Below are 27062 nucleotides of genomic sequence, written 5' to 3'. Positions count from 1 at the left end.
CAGTGCAAATGATACAATTCTATCTACTAGAAATCGTAAAGTTATTGATCTTTTATTTTCTAGATAGATAGACACCCATTATCAATCTGTAGATTGTCTCATTTATGCCTCGGCCAAGTTCGATCCAAACTGGATTTCTAGGGTTCGGACATATTTTGGCCAATTCTTGATCTATCCATCAAGATTCTATTCTTTTTAAATTGGTAAACACAAAATGTTCACCTAAGGTGAAGGAAAAGAAAAGAGGGGGTTGGAGGGATGCTGACCTCAATCATGAACTAACTTGCACCAAGTAGGCTGGATTTCCTTAAATCAAGAGTCAAAAAGGTGACGTTCCCCCAATACCAATAGTTACACTTGCAGACTCGCAAATAGTCAGGCCTAGAATACTGATACTGTACATGTATACTTGATAGATATTTACCGAAATACAAAACTCAGGCCTCGGATCAGATTAGCAGGCCTCGGATCCAAGGCAAATCTTTGGCCAATACTTCACAGAATCGGACTGATATCAGCACATTGACATTGGTTGATCTGCCAAATCTGATCCTGATACTTGAAACCTCATGCAGGAGTGATATAAATCAACATGCACTCCCAAAACAAATCCCACACATCCATATTGAATTATGTTTCAGTGATATCATATCTACCCATCAAAGGCATACTCCTGGAACAACTTGGGACCTTGAGCTTGAACTTTGTTTCCTGGCGTTGACCATGATGGTAACACTCTGCCTCCAGCATTCTTCTGAATTTTCAAGTCTGACCCCAAGATATCCTCATCAGATTTGGAATCATCTAAATCCACCAGATCATCGTCTAAGTATTTCTCATCATAGTTTAGCACCTCAGAATTATTACGCTGATCATTTTTTTTCAGCCGCCCCTTCGTCACCCTTTTCTTTGGTAAGCCAGAACTTTCAGTGAAGTCTTCATCCTCCATTGTGTCTGAACAAAGAATCTTGCTGGTGTCTCTCCTCCTCTTGACTGTCCCAGTACTATCATTACTGCCGCTGCTATTATAGTGCTCATTAATGGTAGATTCGATGACTTCCAACAATCGGTCCCCATACTTACTTATCTTCGCCCTAAATCAAATCCTCATGTTCAATAGAAAACTAATTGAATGACCTAATAATAATACCAAAAATTAAGTATGAAGTGACTAATTCAAACTTCAAAGCAACCAAATCTTACTTTCCAATGCCATTGATGTCAAGAAGTTCTTCTTTTGACCTGGGAACCCTCTTGCTGATCTGCTGCAATGTGGCATTTCTTATTTCAAAAAGAAAAGATGGCATGTCAGGAATCATTGCCAGGATCAAGAAAGAAATCTCTGAACGCAACAAGGGGAAAAGAAATAAACTAATGAGCTTACTGAAATATGTGGTAGGCATAGACCCCATCACCAGCTTCCTTCAAAAGAGCAGTTCGAAGCATTCGCAAAGAAGAATAAAGTTTTGCTGAGAGATCCTGCAATTGAATGCACACAACCATTTCTTGCAGTTAATGTTAATAATACAATTATCATTAAGTAAGATGGAAAAAACAAGAAGGAGAAACTATAAGTTGATGACTTTATATTACCAAATCTACACTTTGAGGTTGGCCAGGAGTTTCACTTTGTGGGGGGCTTATCTTTCCTGACAACAAGCCTTTCGCTGGTGTCACTCCAGATTTGCTCATCTTAGCTTCTTTTGTGGAGGCCGGGAATCTGCAAGATGGATCAGATCTCACGACCGCAATATGTAGGTGAAAGGCAGGGAAGAACAAATACCGATACTACTGACGATGAAGTAACAATAATAATGATGATCATAACAAATCATAACAACAATTATAATAGGCAAAAGGTTTTGTGAATCGCCGTGTACGCACGGTTGTGCCTTCAACTGTTAGATGGGCACGACTATGTACAGTACATGGCCACCCACCCCCTATTCAACCATGGTTAGGGTTTTTTCCTACTCTTTTGGTGTACAACCACCTATGCTGTTTTGTCTGGTAGAACCCTATTTTTTTTTTTTTATCATGTACAACTAGGGTTTCATCATTATTGTTACGGGAGGAAAATTTTCTCTGAAGATGCCCTTATCATACGCTCAGGTTTTCTGTTTGGCACCTACTAATAGGGCTTTTCTCCCATGGGTATAGGAATTTGATCCTTTATGGGTTCTTATTTGGTGATGTTGGTTATTCTCCTCTGGATTCACAAACATCATTGCGAATCCTATTTTATGGACTGATTAATCGGATGCCTTCTTCTTTTCTTCCTAATAAATGTCCTTTCTCTCTTGTTTTCCCAAACAGCCCATTATTTGGTCTACAACCACGTATTTTCAGGTGCACATGTTTTGTTCATAATCTTCACAAGTATTGAAAATTGTCTCCTCGTGCTTTAAAGTGTGTTATTCTTGGGTACTCACACCCAAAAAGGCTACAATTGTTATGATCATGTTACTCATTAGCAGTTCATTAGTATTGATCTTACATTTTTTAGGTTACTCCCTACTTTGTTCTTATTTCTGATTTAGGTCTTGCCTCTCCTAGTCATCCCACCTATTCCTCAAGTCATTCCTCTTAAAATTTCTAACCCCAAATCTACAGGGGTACTATTACAAGTATACAAGAGCCATCCGATTTCTTTGCCTGGAGGTTCTTTTTCTAACGAGTTACCTATTGCTCTTCAGAAAGGTACTCATTCTTGTACCCAGAATTCTTTGAGTACTATCTAATTTCTAATTATGTTTCTATTCCCATCTTTCTGTTCCCCTTTAGACATTTGCCCTCTCATTGACCTCCCACTCTATTCCTGCCAAACACCAAGATGCTTTATTTCATCCTCGGTGGAAGTCAGCCATGGATGTGGAAATGGATGCCTTGCTTTCTCGTAAGACTTAGGTTTTGGCAGATCTACATCTAGGTATGGGATCTTGTGCTGTATCGTTGGGTGTATACCGTTGAATATAACCTTGACGGTTTGGTTAAGCGCCTCAAGGCTCATTTGGTTGTAAGGGATACACTCAAACCTAAGGAGTTGATAATTTTGAAACATTATCTCCCGTTGCTCGTGAGAATTTTGTATAAGTTTTGGTGTTTGGCTGCTAACCTTGATTAGCCTCTTTTTCAGTTAGACATCAAGAATGCTTTTTTGGTATGATTATCTCCGTGAGGTTTTATGGAATGGAGCAACCTCCTTGAGGGTGTTGCTTAAGGAAAGAGTGCTCAAAAGGTCTGTACATTGACCAAAGCCATTTATGGGTTGAAACAGGACCCGACAACATGGTTTGATAAATTTTGCAAAGTTGTTGTTGGATGTGGCTTTTCTCAATGTAACTCCAATCAATCAATATTTGCTCGTCGTTAAAACTTTAAAATTATTGTGCTGGTCATTAATGTTGATGATTTTAATGTCTGGTAATGACTTACATAGGATTGAACAGATTAAGTCTTACTTACAACAACACTTCCAAAATGAAAGATTTGGGAGCTGTCAGATATTTCCTTAGCATTGAGGTCATTCAAAGAAAGAAAGGGTTTTGTCTGTTTTAATGGATGTATGTTCTTCACCTTTTGAGTGAGACAGGAATGTTAGGCTATAAGCCTGTATAAACTCCTATGGATACTCATGTCAAACTTGGAGCATCCAATGACAAGGAATTTGCAAGCAAACATCAGTATCAGAGGATAGTCGGAAAATTTATTAATGTAAAGCTAAGGCTCCATTAAACAATTTTGAACCAAACTAACAATAGGACCTTTCAAAGCTAACATCAGTACCTTATACTCCAATTAAAAACAACAAAAAACAACAGTAATCCCTAACAGTTTGTGGACAACAAAGTAGTTAACTCTTTAAACTCTTAACAAAGACTATCAACAGTTTATGTCTAACAACAGAGGGAACAAACGGCAACAGTTCTGGTATGTCGGCTGGACAGAAGATTGGCAGGATACCCAGAAAATAAAGGGGTAGCAAAATAAGCAACCAGAAGACCCAGATGGGGCAGGTCCCCATCGAAGGTAGGCCTCTTTGGCATGAATAAGTCTTCAAAATCTCAGCCAAAACTGATGGTTTTTAGGCTGAGATATCAATGGATCTCAGAATTAGAAAGTAAATTCCACAAATAGTAATTCACAGTTATAGCCAAATCCAGCCAATGGATGAGGCTCATTCACCATCAAAGGGAGGGTATTTGGATGTCAAAATATTGGCTCAAGTTGATGGATGGATCTGAAGTTCCTTGGTCTTGAAGATCTCAGCAGGAAATCATCAACCAACAGAGCCACAAGGGATGAAATTGAATCTCCAATCAGAAATCGATGCAACAGCTCAGGACAGTCTTCTAAGGACCAACAACTCCAGCAGCAAACAACTGAGCTTCGAATGTGTCTCAAATATTGAGAATGACACAGAATAGTATAATAGAAACTTGAGGAATCGATTGAGAGAAGAAAAGGATGAAGATAGGTGGGGGATATGATCAAGGCCTCTCACCGATGGCCTTTGTCTGTTTCTCACACACCTAGGTATCCCACCTAACTACCTCTAATAGCCATGGTACTCTTTTCTTAATTCATCAAATTATGAGGCATCTAAAGACTCATTACATAATATAGATGCTGTCCTACAAGTTACGAAAAGGAAACAAATCCCAAAGAAGGCTTGCACATGGAAGCAAGCACTTATTACATGGAAAGAAAAAAAATTTTAAATAATAGAATAGAAACTAAACAGAAAATAGAATTTGAAGGAAAAGGAAACAAAAATAAGGGACAAAATCGAAACTAAATAAAGCACTCAACACCATAGTTGTCAAGGCACCGCCTTGGCTTCCAGGCAATTTGTTTGAGGTCTAGGCAACTGTCACACTTATTTATGCCAAATATCGTTGGTCTGGGCACTTATTTATTATTGTTATTTCATTTACTTAAGATATTATTCATAAATAAGAAAGTATCCCCTATTTGAATCTAATAAGAATAGTAATCAAATTCCAAAAGGATAAAAAGTCAAACCTCCACTCCGAGAACAAAAATTGGATTTTTTGTTATAGGGGCAATTTTCAATTTTCAAATGCTAGCATTTTTCTCAATTTTGAAAATTTCATAAATCTTATCATAGTCGGTCTCGATCGGGCTTAGTTGGGCATGACCACTTTAAAACCTTGCATTGTGAACACCCATTTAAGTAAATGGGCCTAAATTTGGGGGGATGGTACGGTTTATAATCGGGCCAGTCGGTGTCGAGCTTTAATCAAACTACCTTAAATGGACCTTAACCGAGCTACGAGTTATTTAAGTCTAAACGGGCTCAAACGAGTTCTAAATGTGCCTACCTTAAAGTTATTTTCTTAAGTGGGTTGAAGGCCCATAATTGTTCATTTTGAACATTAAATCATTATAGCTTTTACATAATATCATCATGGTAGAAGGTGATGCAAATCTTTAATAAAGAAGATAAATGATATGAAATATGGTTGTTCTTTAACAAAGGGGCCAGGCTTGGTCAGGTACAACAAATCAGTTCAAGTCAGGCCTATAGTCGGTGGAAAAAAATCCCCTACTGCGGATGTAGTGGTGCGGTGAGCATCCTATGGCAGGAACTAGGGGTGAAAGTTTGGCCTTTTACTAAAAACCGAAACCAAAAGTGCAGTTAAATAATATTTTCTTTTGAATAAAGACCATATGGAAATCCTTCTCGCAATCTCTAAATCTTTCCATGAGTTTCCTAAGTAAATAGCTTTTGTCGTGGATCCCCCTAGTATAAAAACCAAATTGGTTCTCTGTAATAGTAGTTTCTTATCTCAGATGGATTTAAATAACCCTCTCTCATGATTTCCTAGTCTAACTTTAGTTTTATGCCTCTATAGTTATTGCAACTTTGGACATCCCCTTTACTTTAGTAAATCAAAATCATAATGCTTCTCCTCCATTCATCTGGCACTTTCCCTGGGCTCATAATCTTATTAAACAACTTGGTTAACCAAAGATAACCACCATAGTTATTAAGGCACCGCCAAGGCAATAAGGTGGTATAGGTAGGCTAAGGCAATCATGCTCTTTATGGGTTTCACATAAGGCGACCGCCTTAATGGCTAAGTTGACGCCCTATGACACCTTACTATGCCTCAGGACCAAGACAGACACCTTTTATGTTTTTGTTCATTATTTATTATTTTTTATTTTTTTTAATGTATTATCATAGATTCCATCTCTTTCGTTGTGATTGGCACGTCTATGGGAATTCTATACACTGGAGAACTATGGGATCAAGTCTATATAAAGTCAAAAACCACACTTCGGTTGAACAAATCACAAATCGCAAAATCCTTTTGGCTATTTTCTTCTTCGTTTGGGAGAACTAGGGTACCAGTGTTCCTTCCTCCGTCGAAGACTCTCCGGTGAGTCTTCCTTAGGCCATTCCAGCTCCTGTAAGGTACTATTTTTCTTATTTTCTTCTTCTTTTTTCTTTTCCCTTTTTTTTTCCCAGTTTTTTGTTACTGAACAGAGACCCAAGTTGCAACCCTAATTAGACTGACAGGAGTAGAAATATAGTGGATGACCTTAGGCACTCATTTTAGCATCATAGAAGTAAGTATAATAAATAATTACATATTTTAATAGTCTTTTTCTTTATATTTAATTTTTTTTTAATTGTTATATTATATGCTATGATAATGATGAACTTAATTTATTCACTTTATTGATTTGTTTTTCTGATGAATATCTTGCATTGGTATGAATCTTTAACCTTTAATTAGTGTTTGAGTAGAATTGTATAATTTTTAATATGCTACTTGTGCCAAATAAAATGGTTACATTAAAATAAATAAATAAATAACACTAAAACGTTTTATTCGATAAGGCGACACCTTATACCCACCCTATCGCCAAAGCGTTTCGGAAGACCCTCAAACGCCTCAGTCTCCTTTCCGTCTTAATAACTATGATAACCACAGATTCACACTTCTATTGGGACCTCATCTGGGCCTAGTGTCTTGCCCACTTTCATCCTCATTAAAGCTTCTTTTACCTTAGATACCCTAATTTTCCGTACATATCTATGACATATGGTATCTTGATGGATAATGTAATCGTAGTCTTCCGACTTCCGGGTAGAAATAACATTTCCATCTCTTCTTAATGCCCTCATCCCTTATGAGTATTTTACCATCTTCAGAAACTTTTCCCATATGCTATATGATGGGCAATATGGAAGGAAAGAAATCCACTGGATTAAGAAGATTAAAAATCAAATCATGCATCAATTGTTCTAAAGATTAACACTTAATGAACCTTTGCCTCAAATCAGATTTGGGGAATTGAAATGGGTAGATTATTGTAATGCAATGAATAATTATCAGAAATGGTAAGAAGCCGTATATTGTTTTGTTTGTTGCTCCATCTCTGTCCTTTTTTTTCTAGTTACATGAGCATGTAGCTCTCCCCTTCTTAATAAGATTTAAAATTTTCATTCAAAATAAATCAGTTTTTACTATAAGTTATAAGAATCTCCTTCACATCAAAACCCAAGGATCTAGCTAATGGGGATGACATCACAACTCAATCAATCTGGTACTTATTGGGGTAAGTTTGGGAAAATATTCTTTTATATATATATATATATATATATAATATTGGGGGGTGGAGGAGGAGCAAAAAAACCATAACCACCCCAAGACCCCTTCTGCCAAGTAACAAGCACAAGCAATGAGGAAAATTTTGAAGAAAAAAGGGACAAAGAAATATCATCCACCTCAAGATAATCTTCTGTCCACCAAAGCAGAGATTATTTGCCTTTGACTCATTCACCTAAAGAACAGAAGTATTGAACAATAAAAATTATATTGATGGATATAAACATATGGTGAGAGCTTTCATTCCTTTCATAAATTAAAAGATACACAGTATAACAGAGTAAAAATAGAGCAGCTTATTATACCTTTAATACTGATGATAAAGATCCATAAATATCACTCTTCTTAACATCCTCCAAAAGCAATTCCTCAATAACGAGATGGCGCAATACTCGGGAGGCATCTCCTTTTGGTAAATGTTTACCAGATCCATGAAGGCTCAAAGTATCATGTCTGTACTTCTTAACCTAAATTTTACAAGAACCAATATCACTAAAAGGAGATTACCTTATGGAAATAAATCAATAAACAGAGTTCAAAAACTTAGACCAACAACACACATTCTGGCTTAATGAACCCCGGTAGACTTCCAGTATATGAGCTGATGAATGCTGCTGACCTGTTGACTTCACCAATTCAAGCTACATGATGCAGCACATAAATAAAATAGGACAGGTTAAATCAGTGCTAGGATGTTTCCAAATAAAACCAAAGAAAAAATTTTAAAAAATTTTCAAAATCATCAGGTAAGAAAAAAATAATGAAATCATGCAACATCAAAGGTAAGAAGACTATCCGAACCAAGTGCCTTGCTATGTCAGTGACATCCTTCTCAACACAACTTAAAGTCTTGGAACAATTATCGCAAGTCTTTCCACAGTTTGCAGGATCAAATTTCTCTCCAAAATGAACAAGTTGCAGGAAGCGTCGACAATCAATATCATCTTCACAATAACTGACCTGTAAGTTTAGGTCTAGTAAATCATTTGAAACCAACAACAGGCAAAATAAAAAACAAAAAAACTACAAATCAGTACCATACGAAGAAGATTTTCAATATTTGTTTCTAGTATCCTCCCTGAATTCACCACAGAGGTATGTCTTGACACTGATGCCAAGGGGCTTTGCTCTATGACTCCTTGGCTAATCATATGCTTGATTCGAATCTGTACAAAACCAGACATAATTTGAGAGATAGAGGAACCAATCTTGTTAATGTTATCCACAAGAAAAACAGAAATGGAACCCAGAATTGAATCCAGAGGGTAAATTAGTTATGATGATGGATAAATTACATAGTCACTATAGCTGTAATACAACACACAGGAAGAACGCTGACCATCTCTACCAGCACGACCACACTCCTGTAAAATAGTGACAGAACATCAATCACATAAAATTGTTAATGGCATAATTTTAAGCTTACTCATCACTCTCTCTCTCTCACTTTTGATTTTTAAGATAGCAATCATAATTCAAAGGATAACTAGTATTTCTGCAAATTTACCTGATGGTAGCCTTCAATAGATTTTGGAAGCGAATGATGGATGACAAACCTGACATCAGGTTTGTTGATACCTGGAAACCCTAGTTCAGCACAAGGCATCTATGGCAATAAATGACAGCCAGAAAAAAAACAACTAAAATGGTGATGAATGATACCCATCCCAAAAGCAACTGTAGCGCATATTATATTAATCTCATCTTTGCTCCACTGCTTTTGAACAGAAGCTCGCTGTTGAGGATCCAGGCTACCATGGTAAAATGCTGCTTTGTGGCCACATTCCTGAGAAAAATAAAAATCATTTAAGTGTTAACTCAAGGATCAGAAATACAAGGCTGACAAGGAATTAGTACAAAATTATCTTAATACAACAATAACAATAAATTCAAAGAATTTACAACACAAATATGTACACTCAACAGTAGAGTAGTGATTGCCTCTGCAAAATTACTAAAATAGAATTCAATGAAAGAGTTGAGATAAGCAACGGCATTGCATTCTGACATTTGATAGCCAAAACAATGGCAATTTACCTCCATGTGGTTAATGAATCTGAGGAGTACTAGATATAATGTTGATTTCAACTGTTATCAGCCTCATTAAGTGTATGCTTTGTAATGGTGTCATATGTGATTATTTGTTGTTCTTACTGACTAATTGTGAATATCTTCTTTGCTTACTCTTAGGTTCTCTGCAAAAGCACTAATATTTAAGATTTGCAGAGCACAATATTTCAGGGATTTTTTTTAAGGAAAATATGCCCCATTCCTTCTTTCTTTATAGGATTAGCTGATCCAAGCAAGAAGCAGCAAGCTCAGGTAGGAGAGAACGAAGTGAACGGAGTTTTCGAGTTAGCAAAGCAAGTCCAATGGCCAATTAGCTTTAGACAGAAGGCCTATTCAGGCAAAGTCATAATGTGAGACTGACACCTTCAAAGCAGAAGTCAGTGAAACTGCTGTTAAAACACTTTAATAACACCGTTCCGGCCATATTAAAGATTGGATAACAAGAGAGATCAGGTTTTCTTAGAAAGAAAGGAGCTACTAGAGCATCCTATTGCTAAATCGCAAGCGACCTCACCTGCTGTACAGCTAATGCTACCTCATTCGAAAGAGCCAACTTAATAGCCAGTTCAACTCCAATGGCCACTCTTGGCTTGCTTGCAAACAAAAACAAAAGTAACCCGGCAAACTCTTTCAGCCTTCGTACTACTATACGGACGTTCTCCCGGGCAGAGCGTTCTTCACCCAAGGTACTCCACAATTCGTGGCATGGTACAAAATAGTCTCCTCTGCCTAAGTGGATCAACACCAGGCTTGGCATTTCAAAGCCATGGTCCCTTCAGTCAAATGTTGAATCACCTACCTTCATCTCTATTTAAAGACAAAGCACAGCCTAAGAAAAGAATATGATCATGCTCAGTAGTTAGCGATATTAACAAAACAGACTACATAGGAGCATCCCTGGATCAAAATTCTTATGTCTTTCAGAATCCCTCCAGAGGCTACGCCTCGCAGATCAGCCATCCTCAACTTTTTTGGTGCCTTTCAACAAATAGTACACCCCAATTTCAAAGACCGGGTTGTCAACCCCCGTGACAAATAGTTATTTCAAGGTGCCGTTCATCGCCATAGGCAACCTCAGTTCACTTTCTTTCAGGAATCACCACACTCTGAATGACTAAGTCACCCTATCTCTGCGGCTCTCTTCTCGGACAAGCCCCTACCCATTTTTAAAGGCTGATTGACACGGCGACTCCTGCCTTCTCTGCACCCATTGTCACCCAGGCAACGCCATGCTCTGACAACTATGTTTAGGTCACAAACCCACCCAGATCAATGGGGAGATTCAGTTTTCTGATGATCACACCAATCCTGGATTTTTAGTTTGATCAACCCACTGGTCCAGATGGGTTGAATTACCATGCTTTCATACAGCAGTGACAGATGTTGAAAGGGAAAGAAAACAAACAAATCAATAAAATTCTCTATATGTTAGTGGCTCACCCCAGGGACACATTCCCCTTAAAAATTAGCATAGGGTTACTGATCGGGGCTTGGGGTGCCTCTTCCTTACACCCCCCCCCCCCAAAAAAAAGAAAGAAAGGCAGAAGAAGAAAGAAAGAAAGAAAGAAAGAAAGAAAGAAAAAGAAAAAAAAAAGGAGGAAGAGCTTACTTATAAATAGAAAACAGGTTAGCATGCATTTTAAAGAGAAGTGAAATTTGATTTGTATTCACAATGATCTACTTGATGTCAACACCACATTCCACACCTTAATTCAAATAAGAGAAAACCATACTATTCTCTCAAATAATAAGAAGAAAAAAAATCATAAGAGAAAAACCTGCAATTTTTCAGCAACTTTCTCACAATCCATTCTCGAAAGACAATAAATGATACCACATTCATCAAAATGATTTTCTTTAATAAATTTGTCGATGTCATCCAAACACTTTTTTGTCTTGGAAATTACGGAGTACCTGCAGTTTGGAAGGGTGTAACTCAGTACCTTAAACATTGATCATTATAAGTTATGAAGCCAAAGTAAACTCATTTCATACTTACGACAAATTTGGGCGATTGAAACTTTGTCGAAATACAACGCAATCAACAAGACCAAGAGCTTGCACAACGTCTTCTTTAACACTTGCTGTTGCAGTAGCAGTTAAAGCCAACACAGGAGTTTTTGGAAACCTCTTTTTCAAGATGCCAAGGCCCTGAAAAAAACAAGAATGAAAAGTCAAACATCATATAAAATTATGAAGATTCAGAAAGAAAGGGGGACAGCAGAAGGATTGGAACTCTATAACCTGATAATCTGGTCTAAAATCATGCCCCCATTGGCTTACACAATGAGCTTCATCAATAACAATCCTAGAAAGTGATTCCCGAGCATGTAAACTCTCTAAGTGTCTCAAAAGAACATCGCTTCTGCATGAAAGAATATATTATTTTATTTCCAGAATGTTATTAACGTAACAAGGGTTGGTCATGTTTGGAAAAAATAACAAAATAGTGAAAAGACTAATACGGAATAAGTAGTGTGACATTAAATAATCAATTAGAAGGGGTAAACTAGACATTTCAATATCTTTTATTAAAAATCTCCCGAGAAAACCAAAAACTTTAACTAAATTTTTTAAGAAAGGATTAAAATGTAATTGAGCATAACCAAGTTCTCCAACATAGATCTCTTGTCTCCAACACAATTTCAAATTCTCTTCCCATTTTATAGGAATAAAGACAAGATAAGCGGGGTAGATGATTTTGGGGAAGATGGGTTGTGTTCCATTACCATTTAACCCTTTATTACTAAATTTCAATTGATTTTGCTTTTCTTTGAATTTTTTTTTTTTTAATTTGGACAACTAGTGTGATTTTACTCAATTAACCTTTAAATTTATTCCCAACAACATTCTTTACTGTTGTTTTAAGAGGGTAATAGGTGTCTTGTTATGTTTGGATAAATAACAGACCCTTGTTATGTTAATAATTTCCCCAGATATAAAAACATCAGTTCTAAAACCTTCCTCACAGCATAAAAGGAAAATTAAATTGAGGAGCATCAGTCTGAAACAGCTAAAACATTATTTTAAACCCCCACTACATATCTGCACAGCTGATTTTATGGTCACACCCAGGAGAAGAAATTGATTTATATTTGACATATTTTGCAATACCATAGTTTGCATGAAGCAGTCACAGTGATGTCTCAAATTATGCATTCTCCGAGTCAAATGTTTGACTCCATTGACTCATTTTCACTCCTCCCGATTCACTTTTTTGCAAGGCAACAGTAAGTTTACCAGAGGTTAGTAAACCAGCACCAAAGGGGGAAGAAGACGAAGTGAGGAGAGAGAGAGAGAGACTGAAGGGCAAGAGGATAGAAGACAACTTCCTATCATCCCATCCAAATCACTTTATAAGATGTTGAAACATGATGTTCGTAGGATACTGCTAAGGAGAAAATCCATGGTTATGATATGAAACTAAATAAGCTAAACCTAATCCTAATTACAAAAGGAAAGAAATAAACAAAAAGACAACTTAGCTAACTAAGTTATCAAAGAGGACTATCCCACGGTATGCTGGTCCATGGATGCCTATGGACCAGCACCTCAAGCTACATACTCTAACATCAACAAAAGAGAAAATTAACTAGGAGGAGAGAGAGAAGGGGGGGGGGGGACCGGGAAACAGAAGCCAACCTCCAAATGACCAATGGCAAACAACTACTTATGGCCACAACTTAGTAACTTACACCCTAAAAGCAAGACCAAAAAGATAGAGGCAATGGGGGGAGATAAGAATTGAGTTTGGTTGGATTGCTTTCCTCAATGACCCAAAAACTTACCAGAAAGCCTCTTCTGTTTAACCATTCCAGCCCCAATTTTTTTGACATAGAATTTCCCCCTTCTGTATACCTCCCAAACCATGTCAAGCCCACATCTCTCTTTTCTCCCAGGAAATAAAAAAACAATTTTCTTTCCAACTTCAGCAGCCTAAGCCATGATCGATGAGTGGCAGCATATCCTCTACTTTCACAATGATATCCACAATCTCAGTCAATTATGGGCTAGAAGAAGCAAGTGGGAGAGATTTATATTGCTGTTAAATGGATCCTTGAATATTATGAATCCTTTTCGCTTTTGTTGATTTACCCAGCTCTCTAACACACTTTAGATTGACTTCATTAAGGCTTTGATACTGTAGCTTGCAGCTTGCTGGTGTTCTCCTTAACTAAGTTTACCAAATATTATGTACTCTAGCAGTAAGAGGTGGCTGGTAGAGAAAGAACTTTTTCTTCATGGGGAGGGCAAATTAAAATGGGGAACCAAAAACTTCAAACGTCAAATTACTTATTAGGGAGAGGGATTGGCACACTGCCAGGATATATTGGCATCATAAAAACAAATCCAATGTGGAGAAGGGAAGGAGTGCATTTCAGTATGTATACAAGGGGCCCACATGATTAATGAGGAGAGAGAGTGTCATGATTGTGAGAGACTCTTTTCCCTAGTTCTTGTGATAACAGATAAATTACTTCAAGATAAGAGTGCTGCTTGTCCAGCCCATTATCATACATGATACACTTACTAAAATTTAAATCAAACTAAAGGCTTGCACTCTATCTATGATCCAAACAATAAGGATAATTAAAGCTCTATCCAAAATAGTCAAACCAAATCAGACCTGTTTTTCATGTCCAAATAGCCCAAAAAGGCCAAAATTTATAAATCCTGAAAGTACAGGATAGCATCCTAGGAACTGTTAACAGGAGAAAACAAATTTAAATAACCTAAAAAAGTGGCAACATACAATCTAAGGCTGCCCCTAGAGTTTTTGAGTTCTTAGAGAGGCTAGCAGGGTTGGGGAATACAGTGGAAGTTGGAATGCCGAGAATAAAAAAAATTCCTCTCCTGCAGTGGTTTCAAAAGAATCTAGTTCTTCTTATGCTACTTGATTGTTATTGCATCAATTATACAATTTCATTATTTGTGGCATAAAAAAAAAATGTTCAGATAAAAGGGGTGATCAGTATTATGTTTGGTTTGTTTATTCCTTCCCTTTTTATCTTTTAGGCAGGTTATTGACTCATGTGGTTATAAGATTCTTGATACGTAAACCTTGATTTTATAATGATATAATGACACAACACAAGGGAAAGGATGAAAACCTTCTCATGTATCATATTTCTAAAATAGGCAGTTTAAAAAAAGTAGTAGCAACAAAAACTGAGTTTTAATTAGTTTTAATTCATTAAAAAAAGGATTAACCAAACTTTCCTCCGAAAAAAATTAAAAGACCAGGTTTTCAAATAAATCTTCTGGGATATTTATAAAAATTATTCAGGTAGCTAAAATAAGATGAATGGAACTTATTTTGATCGAGTGTCCTTCCCCATAAGAGGAGAACTCAATCCAATTTCTGGACCAGCTGATCTTCTGGAATCCAAAATCTCCAGTAATTCTGTCCGATATTTGATTTTCACCCTGATTTGGCCTTAAAACTGAAATTGGTAGATTTTTGTTGACTTGTGGTTCTGTTACCTACATAACAGAGACCCATTTTCAATCTACAATTGCATCCTTCCTACTGCTATTTGGTTCTGTTTCTGTTTAACCCTATTTCTGTCCCTGTTTTGATGTTTCACCTGTTTCTTCAGTTTGTTTCTTTATTCCTAGTTACTGGTGTGAGTTCATACATATATTCAGATATCATAAACTGATATCACCTTTTATCCCTCACACTCGACCATAGTCTCCTGGCCTATTGATCCCTTGTTTCAGTCTCAGCTTCAGGTTACCTTGAATCTGGATTTTCTTTAAATAAAGATCTTGCAATTTTGGAACTATTTTGACTATTCAAATATTCTACATTAAAAGCTATCCATTTTCTGATAAACAAAAAGGAAGAAATATTTCAAGAAACAATTCAAGCTAAACTAGGAGAAACAGGATTGGTTGATTTAATAGATTTCAAACACTTTACAAGAGGAACTGTATAATTCATCAATTTTTTTTTTTTTGTCAATATCTTTTAAATTTGACTATTATTCTTTCCATATCTTTCCAAAAAAAAAAAAAAGATGAATACAAACCCCACTAGGCCACTACTGTCAACATTTTTCTCATAAAGTTCAATCTTAACCCATTTCATATAGTGCATTTAATTTGTTCAAAAACTGCATGTAATCAATTAACTGTTTGTTATCCTCCACCGATAGGGACAAAGACATTGGGTGCCAATCCACCTAAAATGCCCACCTTATAACCCCTTCTCTATTCAGCTTCGTAAACTAATTCCGACATCAGCTCATCCAGTTCTTGTGGTTAATTTGCTAACGCATGAAATGAGAGAAGCACATTGACTAATAGAATAAAGGCATTCTGAAGAACATCATGCTAAGGAAATCTGAGATTGAAGTAATGCAAACTCACTTAGCAACTTTCTCAGGTGTGACATATAAAAGCTTGTATTTACAGCAATCTGAATTCAGTTCTCTAAGGATCTCCTGTTGTTCAGACCACTCCATATTTGCACTTAGGTATGCAGCGGGGATGTTTGCCTTCACAGTGATATTCAAAAAGAAAAGCATAAATTGTTGATTTAAGCTCTTCACATTAAAAAAATAAAATAAAAAGGTCATACCCAGTGCATGAGGGTCCCGCCACTGCAGGTCCGGTGAGGGTCAGAATGATAATGTACATAGCCTTAACCCAGCTTCGTAGAGAGGCTGTTTCCCGACCCAAACCCATGACCACTAGGTCAAAATGGATCAACCTTACCGTTTCACCAATGTCCGCCCTCAATTTAAGCACTTGAGATACAACAACAACGACAAACTCAACCTTATCCAAACTTAATGGGGTCGAGAAAAGAAAAAATAAAAAAAAATAAAAATGAAAGATGAAATTAAGATGAAAGAGGCACAGCCCAACAAGTCAGGAGAAACTATTGCATCATATCATATAGATAACTAAAACAAAAAACACCTACCTGAAGCAAATGCATAATTTGATCTTGGATGAGTGAGACAAGAGGCGAAACTACCAAAGTTATTCCTGGGAATATAAGAGCAGGAAGCTGCAAAGTAACATGATCAACTCCATAAGCAGTAGCACTGCAGTATCATTGAACTCTTTTCCCCAAAATGTTTTTTGGGTTGGGTTGGGGGAGGGAAGGGAAAGAAAACACTACCCAGTAGAACTGTATATAAAAAAATCAAACACCTTAAATAAAAGTGCAATAAAAAAGACTATGCATGATTCAACAGAAATAGTACACTTTCCAAGCATCATATATGGATCCCACTACCTAAATCTGACAATGAGGTATTTCTGAGGAATTTCATTATCAACTCAATGAAGTAAATACTTGTAAATGAGGACATCAAATGTCATACAGGGACAATAACTGAAAAAAAAAAGAAAACCATATTGCCACACTCAAGGTTTCAAGCATTATGATCAGATTAGGCTGGTCTGAATCTCAAATGCCAACAAACAATCCAATAACATGAGGTATCAGCCAAAGATTGGACAGGATAATGATGGATTACCCAGCCCGATCCCATCTTCGATACCAAGTATTAAATCCTTGTCCACACTTCATGGGGCAACTGATCATTAATTGCTACAGAAAAATGGGAATAGAAGATTAGAGAAATGAAACTTGGAAACAACATTGATCGTGCCAAACCATTTGAAAATGAAACATTTCACCTCTTTAACTCTTTTCATATTCTGGAATTGACAGTAATACCCCATAATAGTATGATCATCTTTGGTCTAATCTAGTTCAGAAAGAGGAATAATGATTCTAGGATATGTTTAATAAACAGCTAACAGATTGTTGAATATAAATGGAATGATACTATGATAGGATATTCCTTAAGGTGGTACCTAGGAAAAGAAAAAGGGATCCTTTCTACCTGGTATGTCAGGCTCTTTCCACCACCGGTTGGCATCAAAACAAAAACATCATAGCCACTCATTGTTGCATTTATAACCTCTCTTTGATTGGGGCGAAAGGAATGGTTTCCAAACACTTTCTTGTTATTAGCCTGCAACAGGAAACAAAGTACACAAGCAATCAGATTATGAAGCTGTATTATGCTATGGATCACAAACAATAATGTAGATAAGAACCTCCAGCTTCTTGGTCCATGGGAAATCTCGACTACTCCACTTTGAGTCATTTGATCCTTCAATGTAATTAACATCAATCAAATTTGGAACATATGGTTCTGTTTCCCGAGGCCCGGGTGGAACATCAAATCTGTCTACAGAAGAGGATAATAAAGATGATGAGTTCCACTTTCCACAGCTCCCTGGCTCATTGTGCAAATCAAACTGTGGATCAAGCCGCACAGGATTTATCCTGAATCCACCGGCCAGAGGAGTTTCATATTGGAAACCCTTAGATGTGGCTGTAGTAGCTGAAAAATGGGACCTCTGTCTTTCTTCATCCATTGAGAAAGAGTGAAGACACTTTTCAAGTTGCTGAATTTGTTTATTCAGCTGCAACCTGACTAGGAAAAATGCAGAAATGCATAAGAACAGAAATATGATACTTTTTGGCACTGAAAAGGGGAAAAGTTTAAAAAAGAGGACAAAAATGTTTTGAAGCAGAATATCAAAACAATACAGAAATGTACAAATCAAGTAGGCAACCTCTCCTCCCGAAGCTTCTCTATGTGTGTTGGACTGAGGTCACCAATATTGTCAAGAAGTTCATTTGATATGGAAATTAGCATGTCCTTCATCTCTTGCAAATGTCTGGCAGCTTCTGGGCAAAGGCCTAACTGCATCAATTTCAGGACTCCATGGTATCAAACTGATGGAAAACAGCAATTGAGACAGATTCATGACAGAATGCAAAACTGCATACCTTAAGACCATGATTACATTCTGTGCATAATTCTTGTGGCAAACATGTTCCATCAGGTCTTGAAACATTATCTTTACTCATAACAGATGTAGAAGGTGGAGGTTTAGACACCAAAGACTGAGGTGTGCAAGTTGTTTGATAGTGTTCCAGAACTATTTTGTCCACATCAATTTCCTATATGCAAAGTTCATCGATTAGATAAGTCACATCCACACTCAAGAATCACGATTCACAGTGAGAAACAGAAGAATGCTATGTATAACAATAAAAGAACAAACAAGAACGGCTGGCATAAATGAACTGAAACTAAAATCACCTTTAGTATATCATCATCTTCAATTTCATTAACAAAACTCCCTCCATTTCCTTCCTCCCGGTTAACACAATGATTATTGGATGGTCCATCGCCAATCCTTGCATTAGTACTGAACCGCACTGATGCTTCCCTCTCTTTCTCTTGCCCTGGACCTACGCCATCTTCACTGGGATAACTCCTGCTTTGTGGCAAGGAATTTCCAAATTCTCCAACCATAGCACTGGAATCTCTGAAGTTCTGATGCATTTGAAATTTATCATTAACGGATAGTCCATTGACAAAGCGTGTATTAAAACTGTGCTGCACTGGTGCTTCCCTCTCTTTTGATTGTCCAGCACCAAGGCCATCTTCAGTAGCACTAATCCTGCTTTGTGACATGGAAATGCCAGGTTCTCCAACCATACCACTGGAATCACTCAAGTTCTGATGCGTTTGAAACTTTTTATGCACTGAACTTTCATAAGATCTATCCGCCAAGTCAGAAGAGCCCCATAAGGTACTTTTTTTTATACAAGAATCTAATTTCCTAGAAGGTAAGTTATCTAAACCAATATTCTGAGCTACAGGTCCAGTTACTCCAGGTTTTAAATAGCTCCTGCATGTCATGTTAAGGCTTGAAAGAGCTTGCCAAGCCTGCCAAAAGTGTATAGCCAATGAAAGTGCCTCATTAGTGTAAAAAGGCTACACTGTCAAATTTGGACAACAATTTCACTTTTGAGTTAACTGAAACCTCTTTAAAAATTAAGGAACAGCTTCTAGAGAAAAATAATAAAGAGATTATAGGAAATAAAATGATAAGGCCGCAAACAAAAATATAAAAGACAGGGCATTTATCTCATTCCCACAAATCCTGTTACATCAAAATAAAGCTCTACCTTGTTAACAGCTGAACTCTGCATCCTTGGAGGGGTATTAATTTGGCAAGACATTGACCTAACAATAAGTGTAAAGAAGTTAATGCAAATAAATATACTGGAGATTCTTAAATGATATTCATTGGGGAGAGAGAGAGAGAGAGAGAAAGTGCATATAAGCTAATGCCATTGGCCATGAATTGGACAAAATCCTAGTCTCTTATTTCCTAAGGGCTAAATGCAGGTTACAAATTTCTCAGCTGTAAATAGCACTCTGTAGGGAAAATTCTTCCACGATGTGTTACTTTCATTCCTTACAATTTTGTCATGTGTCAAATAAAATACAGAAATAAACCACAATATTTTCTAATAAGTCTCTAAATAACAGCATAAGAAGAAGAAGAAGAAATGCAGATCAGTAAATACCTTTCAATCAATGATCCTCCACGGGGCATTTGTGTTTGTAAGGACAATAAAAAATTTGAACTCAGAAACTTATTTTGACACGAGAAACCACTATGGGCATTAGCATGATGAGACCAATTCACTTTGGGAGGTTTATCATCACAATTGGAATCTCTACCTGCATTGGTTTTGCTGCAGTGGAAAGGAAAACAAATAGGTTTATAAATCGAATAAGAAATTCAAAAAGAACCAAAAGCACACAATTTTATAACTTGCCTCAGTGACTTTCCTTTAGTCATCAGTTAAACATATTCACACACTTCTAGTAACAGAACCCCCTAGATCAGAACAAAAATAAAACAACGAGACCTGCAAAAACTCCAACTGAAAGAGTCAGGAAAAAAGAAAAACTCTAGTAAATATGAAAATAAAAGAAAATATTTTTTTTTCTTGAAAAAAAAAGGGTTAAAATAAACAAGTTTTAAGCCTAAAATAATGTTCATGTGATTTACAAGTAGCATTTTGTCCTTGAAATTGTCTGGTCCACCCATCAGCATCAATGCTTAAATGACATACCCTCATTATCTACTTCCATGTAAACTAACAGCATGAATTTGATGTGTACACAATTACAGGTGGAGAGAAAATAGGGAATAAAAGAGAAAATTAAGAATTAAGTAGACAAAAAAGATAGAGATAAAAGAAATAGGAGATAAATTAGACTTTGCGGACGAAGCCGGGCATCTTGGCCTAATTAGGAGGTAACCACCTCTTGGCTTTACGGAGGAAGCCATGACCTCCTCTCAAGAGAGAAATTGTAGTAACCTTTTGTCATTCAAGTCTTATCTTCTATTCAACGTATGTCTACTAAATAGGCTTAACAAGTTACTTAACTGAATATAACTCCTTCCCTCCACGCATTACAATTCCTACCCACGTACAACATTACTTATCAATTAAGTAACCACAAGATAACTACACCCATAACTATACCATATCATAACTGCACCCAATCACTTAAGTAACTACAAGCCTATGCATGTGCATACGTAACAGATTCCTTCCCCCTAAACTTTGGTCTTGTCCTCAAGACCACATGATGGGAATTCTTTGCATATCCTCCATATCATTGGGGATGATCCTTGCTAATTAATAAGGATTTGTGTCCTACATGAATTTAAGAGACTAAAACTGCTTGGGGCTTGTCTCCTACCTCTGTGTTATGATTTCGGGAAGATCCCCTTGAATTTCATTATCTCCTCCAATCTTTTTCTTCAAGAGCGGAATGTGAAACAAATGATGGATGCAAAAATATGTCATGTACCACTTGAAAGGGACCATAGTACCCTGGGCGATGTTGACTCCGATACCAGATGAAAGTTCGTTCTTGAGATTGTCATCTACAGCATCAGAAACGACTATTTCACCATTGTTGTCGTTGAATTGAGGAAGTTCAAGCTTGTCCAATTTGGGCAGCATGGAAATGCAGTGCCCAACCTTAATAAACTCATTACGATCATTGCCGCTACCTACCAACAACTCAAGGCAGGTGAACATCGCCCAAATTTTCTCTTATCCGATGACAAGGGATGCCACCTTTGCCTCCAACCTACTAGGCCTTTGCTCCTCCGCCATTCCTGGCTCTGATATTGCTTGATACGAACCTGTTACGTATTCTAAATAAGAGAAATAAAAATGGAAGAGAGAGGGTACTTATGTTGGATAAGAGAAAAATGTGAGAGGAAATAAAGATAAGAGATAAGAGTTTGGTTTATTGAGGGAACTGCCTCAGGCTTTACGAAAGAAGCCCCGCCTCCTTCTCTAAGAGAGAAATTGTAGGTAATTTTCTGAGTAAGATGATCTTCATTTCTTCATTCTATTAGTTAAATAACCACATTGAATGAAACGTACTAGACTACATCTCCGACATGACTCCATTTCTCTAATGGTTACAATAACTTCCAAACCCACGTACAATATTAACTACTACCCATCTCAGCATAAAATAGTAACTACTAAAATAAAGTACTGCCCACTAACCCCTTAAACATAAATTAACCATCAGCCTACACTATCCTGCCCATTCCATTGAGTACATAACAGAATTATACCCTTTACTTAAGGATTTAATTAATTTTAGAACTGCACAGACCTGTAGGAAAGAGGTAATATTTAAACAGTGCTCCTCTATCTAATTTGGCAATTCTATATAATTTTATTGTAATGCGCACATAAATTTGCTTCAGCACCTTCATGTTTACAAAGATCGACAGGAAAAGTAGTCCAAACTCCACCTTTGGTCCCTCCCTTAATCTAATCTGTACTGTTCCCCTCATAATTTTACTCGATTTGTATAATTAGCTGCCAAGCACTCTAAATTATCATAAACTACTTATCTTTCGCTTTCACTGCTAAAAATTTTGTCGCTTTCAGTACTAAATTGTCTTTATTCTCAAACTACTTATCTTTTGTTTTCACTGCTAAAATCTGTCTTTATTCTCAATCTGCACACGTTAGATTTCTTCCTTAGTTTGGTTCCGGACCTATAATTCATTTTGTTTCATTTGATCTCCATTGTAGAGAGTAACAGCATTCCTAATATTTCATGAATGCTCCATATTTAGCCGCATGCATTGATTGTTCCCACAAAATCTGTCTATTTTTCATCGAACCCTCTATAGGACTTTCACATGCTTCAATGCTTTCTCCTTCTTATAGAATGAATTATAGAATGACTGTCAACTGTCATATCATAAATTGTCAATTTGTGATAAATGTATTGAAGTTAGACATTGAAGTTTGAATTTTCTAAGAGCCACCTCCAGTGAACATTGATAAAGTCTATAAAAGTGCAATCTTGGGCCCAGGGGAAGAGACATGGTCCACCAAGAAAAGCTTCATTCCATAGTGACTGGATTTTTCCTTTTAGCACAAAATCCCCAGGGGCAAGACAGTAAGATACATGTAGCTGACAGAGAGTATACCTCCAACTCTTCGGACCCCCAGAGCCTATTCCCTGATGATACGGTTGAGGTTACCACTTACCACCCTCTCTGTCTCAGACTTGACTATTCTTAGATTCATTGGCCAGTTCGTGTTACAGATGCACATCCCATCCATACAACCAATGGCATCTGTCTTTGAGTGTTATTTCTTTAGTAAATAAGGGAAGGTTCCTTGTTCCTTTGATAAAGAAGAACAATGACATGATTCTTCCAAACGTTCCCCGACTGCTGCTGCTGTTACCTTCTAAGTTTGTTTAATGCAGTAGGTGAACCCTTGCTGAGAAAACATGCCATCTTCACAATTGGAGTTAATGTCTGACAGGGCTTTCTTCCTTATCACTCCATTCGGCTTCTGTACCCAATCACAATATTTCACAATTAAACAATACATGCAACAAAACAAATGAAGGTAGGAAGCACTAGCCCATGGAATAAATAACACTTGAAAAACAAAGGCAAGAGATGGAAGGAGGAACCACGTAGAGTGGAAAAAGAACTAAAACAAGCACAGGTTTGACAGTCAATACAAGCCATTAAAGAAAAGCAATGGAATCTATTTTTCTTCCACTTTCATGAGTATATGAGTATCATTTAACTTTTTGTATTTTGTTGCAACACCTCCCAAAGTAGTGATGCATTTAAAGCCACCTCCTCATCCCAATTGCCAGTTGAAGATGACTCACTTTAGTAAAAATTGGACTGAACAGCCCTCGGTATAATTTCCTCAAAAGGATAGGATACGTTTACCGTTACTCAAACAGAAGAAAATTATTAGGGGGTCAACAAATGCAATACTTTAAACAACGAGCATAAATTTTTCTATGAAAGAAAAAAAAATAAGGGAACCAAATTGAAAACATCACCTCAATGAACACAAGAATAAAAATAAAAATAAAAATCACTGGTAAATAAATTAACACCTCTAACAACAACAACAACAACAACAACACCAACAACAACAACATCAACCAAAGCCTTATCCCAACTTAATGGGGTCAGCTAAATAGAAGGTCCAAGCAAGGACGAACGCAAGGATTCATGCAAAAAGATTGACTGGTTATGGCTGATTATAATAAAACGCCGGTTGTCTACCCGACGCACCACTATAGATCAGCCACAGGCTTATTACGGCAGACTATAATAAAGTATCAGCTGTCTACTTGATGTACCATAATAGATCGGCCAAGCCAAAACGTCCTACATGCATTACGTCCACCACCATGACAATCCATCACCCAACCTACTTTTATGAAAAGAGGAATGAGCAAACGAATTCTTCGATAATTCTTCTAGAATTTGTTTAAAGTGTACAAATTTTACTAGGTTTCTATTTTTGAGTTTTGCTGTATAAGGATGTTACCATCCCTATCAGATTACACAGTCAATAGGATTTTATCTTGTGAAAGTGGGTGAGTTGTGAATTCTTCTCCCATACCCTCCTTATTTTTCTCTTCTTTTTTATTCATGTTAGTGTTTACAGTACTATTCATAGTCCCAAAACAACCCATCTCTTCTCTTTCTTCTCTTCTTTGTTTTCTCTTTCTTTCCCCATTGCAGGCTGCTGGAATATCAAACCAGCAAGCTTCTCAGTCCTTGATTCAACATATAGTCTCAGAATTGAGCTTGTGCCGTTCCATTCATAACTCCACTTACCAAACAGAAATCTAGGGTTTGTTCCGCTGCATAAATTGCAACTTTGAGGACAAGGTCGATTTTAACTAATATAGGATCAATATGACACAAGTTGTAAACAATTGTATAAATTAGTATGGGGCGTGTTGGTCACATTTGGGGTGCATGAAAAGGAGCTCCCTCAGTCAGTATGCCGACAGCCTCAGCTGAGAAGTTGCTTATCAAAGGAAATGGCTGTTACTAACAATTATTCTTATTACTCCACACAATGTCAAACTATTAAGAATTTTTACATATCAAACTAAGGGGAAGAAATCTTTACTAATTGCGGCTGTCTCCGAATTTTATTTTACCCTCTTTTAACACTTGTTCACACTGCCAATCAGCCATGGTTACCCTTTGCCCAAGCGACCTTCCTTGTATTAAAAGGGAATACAATAATAACAACCTCATTTGAACTGACAGCAGGACTTTAGCAGATTTATATCCTTGAGATGGGATTATAATCTTTAGTCTAATATTTCCAATTCCGGTTTTACTTCTTGTTTTTGTGGCACCGAACCATTTCATTAAGAAAAAATAATAAGGTAAAACACAATCGAAAACTTCAGAGTTCAGAACAATCATGAATCCATAAACAGAAGCAGTTGCAACATAATTGATTGAAAACTGCAAGAGATACAGAACAAGTGATTTATTGATTGCAAAACAAAAGGAATGGCTTCAAATTAAGAGGAAAACAGAAGGGGCTACGAACTCACTGAAGAAAAGTAAACCGCCCAAAGCACCAGACAACGAAGAGTAAACACCCCAAAGGACCGTAATATCAAGGCAAGTATCCCATTTGGCGTCTAAATCTAACTGTGGAGGGATTTGCTTGTTTTCCACCATTGATGAACTTTTTCACCTTCGCTTCTCTTTCTCCTCTTCGTCTGAGGCAAGCAGAAAGCAAATGTAAGGGAGGACCGGACGAAGCCAAGGGTTTTCGTTTTTCCTCCACAGCTCTAACAATACCCGAAGTTAATCAGACCTGATTTAACGAAGCCATTAGAAATAAAATAAATAAGAGAAAGAACCCTAGAAATTGCCTACCATAACCAGCCCTAGCAATTCTTCACAGAGAACCAGAGACAGAATCGAACAAGACCTGAGATATCCACAATCTCAGATTCTGAAGAGATATCATTTATCGTCTTTGGTAATACAAACAAAATCACAGATCAATATAACGAACAGAAAACAGAAATGTCGAGAAATTTCATACATTTTGAACAAAAAACATTAGAAAATGATGATCGAAATCTGACCTATTGCCTGATTTTAGGGTCTTCAGTGAGCACAACAGGCGCCAGAAATTCTTATTTTCATATTTTTCCATTGCAGAGAGAGCAAGCGCTCGGAAGTCGGAACTTGCGCGGGCAAGACGAAATGAAAAATGCCGCGAGATTCTCTCAATATTAATTTTATTTTGGCGGCAAAGTACGACCTACGGAAAGGATTGTGGACCTTGTGTAGGAACCACAGGATTGGATTCCTCGGGGATAAGCTAACCCAACTCATAGGCTAACCACAAAAATGGGAGTATGGTTGGTCCATTTAGGGGTGTCAAGTTTAGTGCCGCATCGATTAGCCCAACCAAGGCCAATCGGGCTCAAGCCTGGACTGAAAAATACTCGATAGTCGATCCTTCCAATTGCAAGGGCCCAGCCCGATGGTCACGCAACAGGGATCAAACCGCCTAACAGTCCTATGTTTATTTAGAGATAAATGAGATCATGCATATCCTATGAAGACCGATTGCTGAAACAGACTGATCATAGGGGTGGTATCCTAAAGTTGGGGGACGAATTATGCCTGACTGAAACCAGGCCCAGAATTGACACCCCAGCCCCAAGGTACATGACTACATCCATGTTAGCATCCACAAGCTGCACTGCTTAATTTTAGTCTTGTGGACTTTGGGAATTTTGATTAAATTGTGTTTGGTATGCGTTCACAGATTGTGGGGTCTATAATGCAGTGTGAAGTGAAAAAATAAAGAATAATTGGGTTTTCAAAATGCTTTCTAAACCTCGAATCTATTCCGAGAATTCAAACCAAATATAACCTAATGTTTCGTAGCTAATTTCACAAGCTATGATGGCAAAACGGCAGAACGGCAAAATATTGAGCCTTTCTATATATTCAGTGGGATTGAAATCAAATGGTGATGATATCATTTGTTCTAATCAGAGCCTCATGGCTGCTTGGTATCACCCTAGCTTGGTAAAATGGTGTCAAGGTAGGCCCTCACATACCAAACTGATT

The 27062-nt window shown here is 37.2% G+C and overlaps 1 protein-coding gene across 5 annotated transcripts; it reads right to left on the bottom strand.

Moving 5' to 3' along the window:
- Positions 1–274: 274 nt before the first annotated feature.
- Positions 275–26195, bottom strand: LOC122083388 (ATP-dependent DNA helicase Q-like 4A). 5 transcript variants are annotated; one of them, XM_042651171.1, is made up of 27 exons: positions 26063–26195; positions 25517–25785; positions 20395–20487; positions 20140–20310; positions 19735–19792; positions 18860–19492; positions 18544–18717; positions 18327–18457; positions 17802–18180; positions 17585–17716; positions 16651–16737; positions 16092–16219; positions 11961–12081; positions 11716–11867; positions 11495–11630; positions 9309–9432; positions 9154–9224; positions 8942–9010; positions 8684–8812; positions 8448–8606; positions 8207–8287; positions 7952–8113; positions 7766–7821; positions 1594–1720; positions 1385–1479; positions 1204–1281; positions 275–1094 (listed from the first exon to the last, which is right to left on the bottom strand). In XM_042651171.1, exons 3-27 carry the CDS (start codon positions 20415–20417, stop codon positions 653–655), a joined length of 3918 nt encoding a protein of 1305 aa, XP_042507105.1. In that variant the 5' UTR covers positions 20418–20487; positions 25517–25785; positions 26063–26195; the 3' UTR covers positions 275–652. The 5 variants fall into 5 exon arrangements, with proteins under 5 accessions (XP_042507105.1, XP_042507118.1, XP_042507126.1 ...); XM_042651184.1 differs by having other exon boundaries at positions 25517–25687; positions 26063–26189; XM_042651192.1 differs by lacking the exon at positions 26063–26195 and adding an exon at positions 25848–25993 and having other exon boundaries at positions 25517–25687.
- Between the last annotated feature and the right edge of the window lie 867 nt (positions 26196–27062).

This window comes from Macadamia integrifolia, chromosome 1, assembly GCF_013358625.1.
Source record: "Macadamia integrifolia cultivar HAES 741 chromosome 1, SCU_Mint_v3, whole genome shotgun sequence".
NCBI lineage: Eukaryota > Viridiplantae > Streptophyta > Magnoliopsida > Proteales > Proteaceae > Macadamia > Macadamia integrifolia.
The sequence above is the reverse complement of the archived record's forward strand: the minus strand, read 5'-3'. Positions and strand labels throughout refer to the sequence as shown.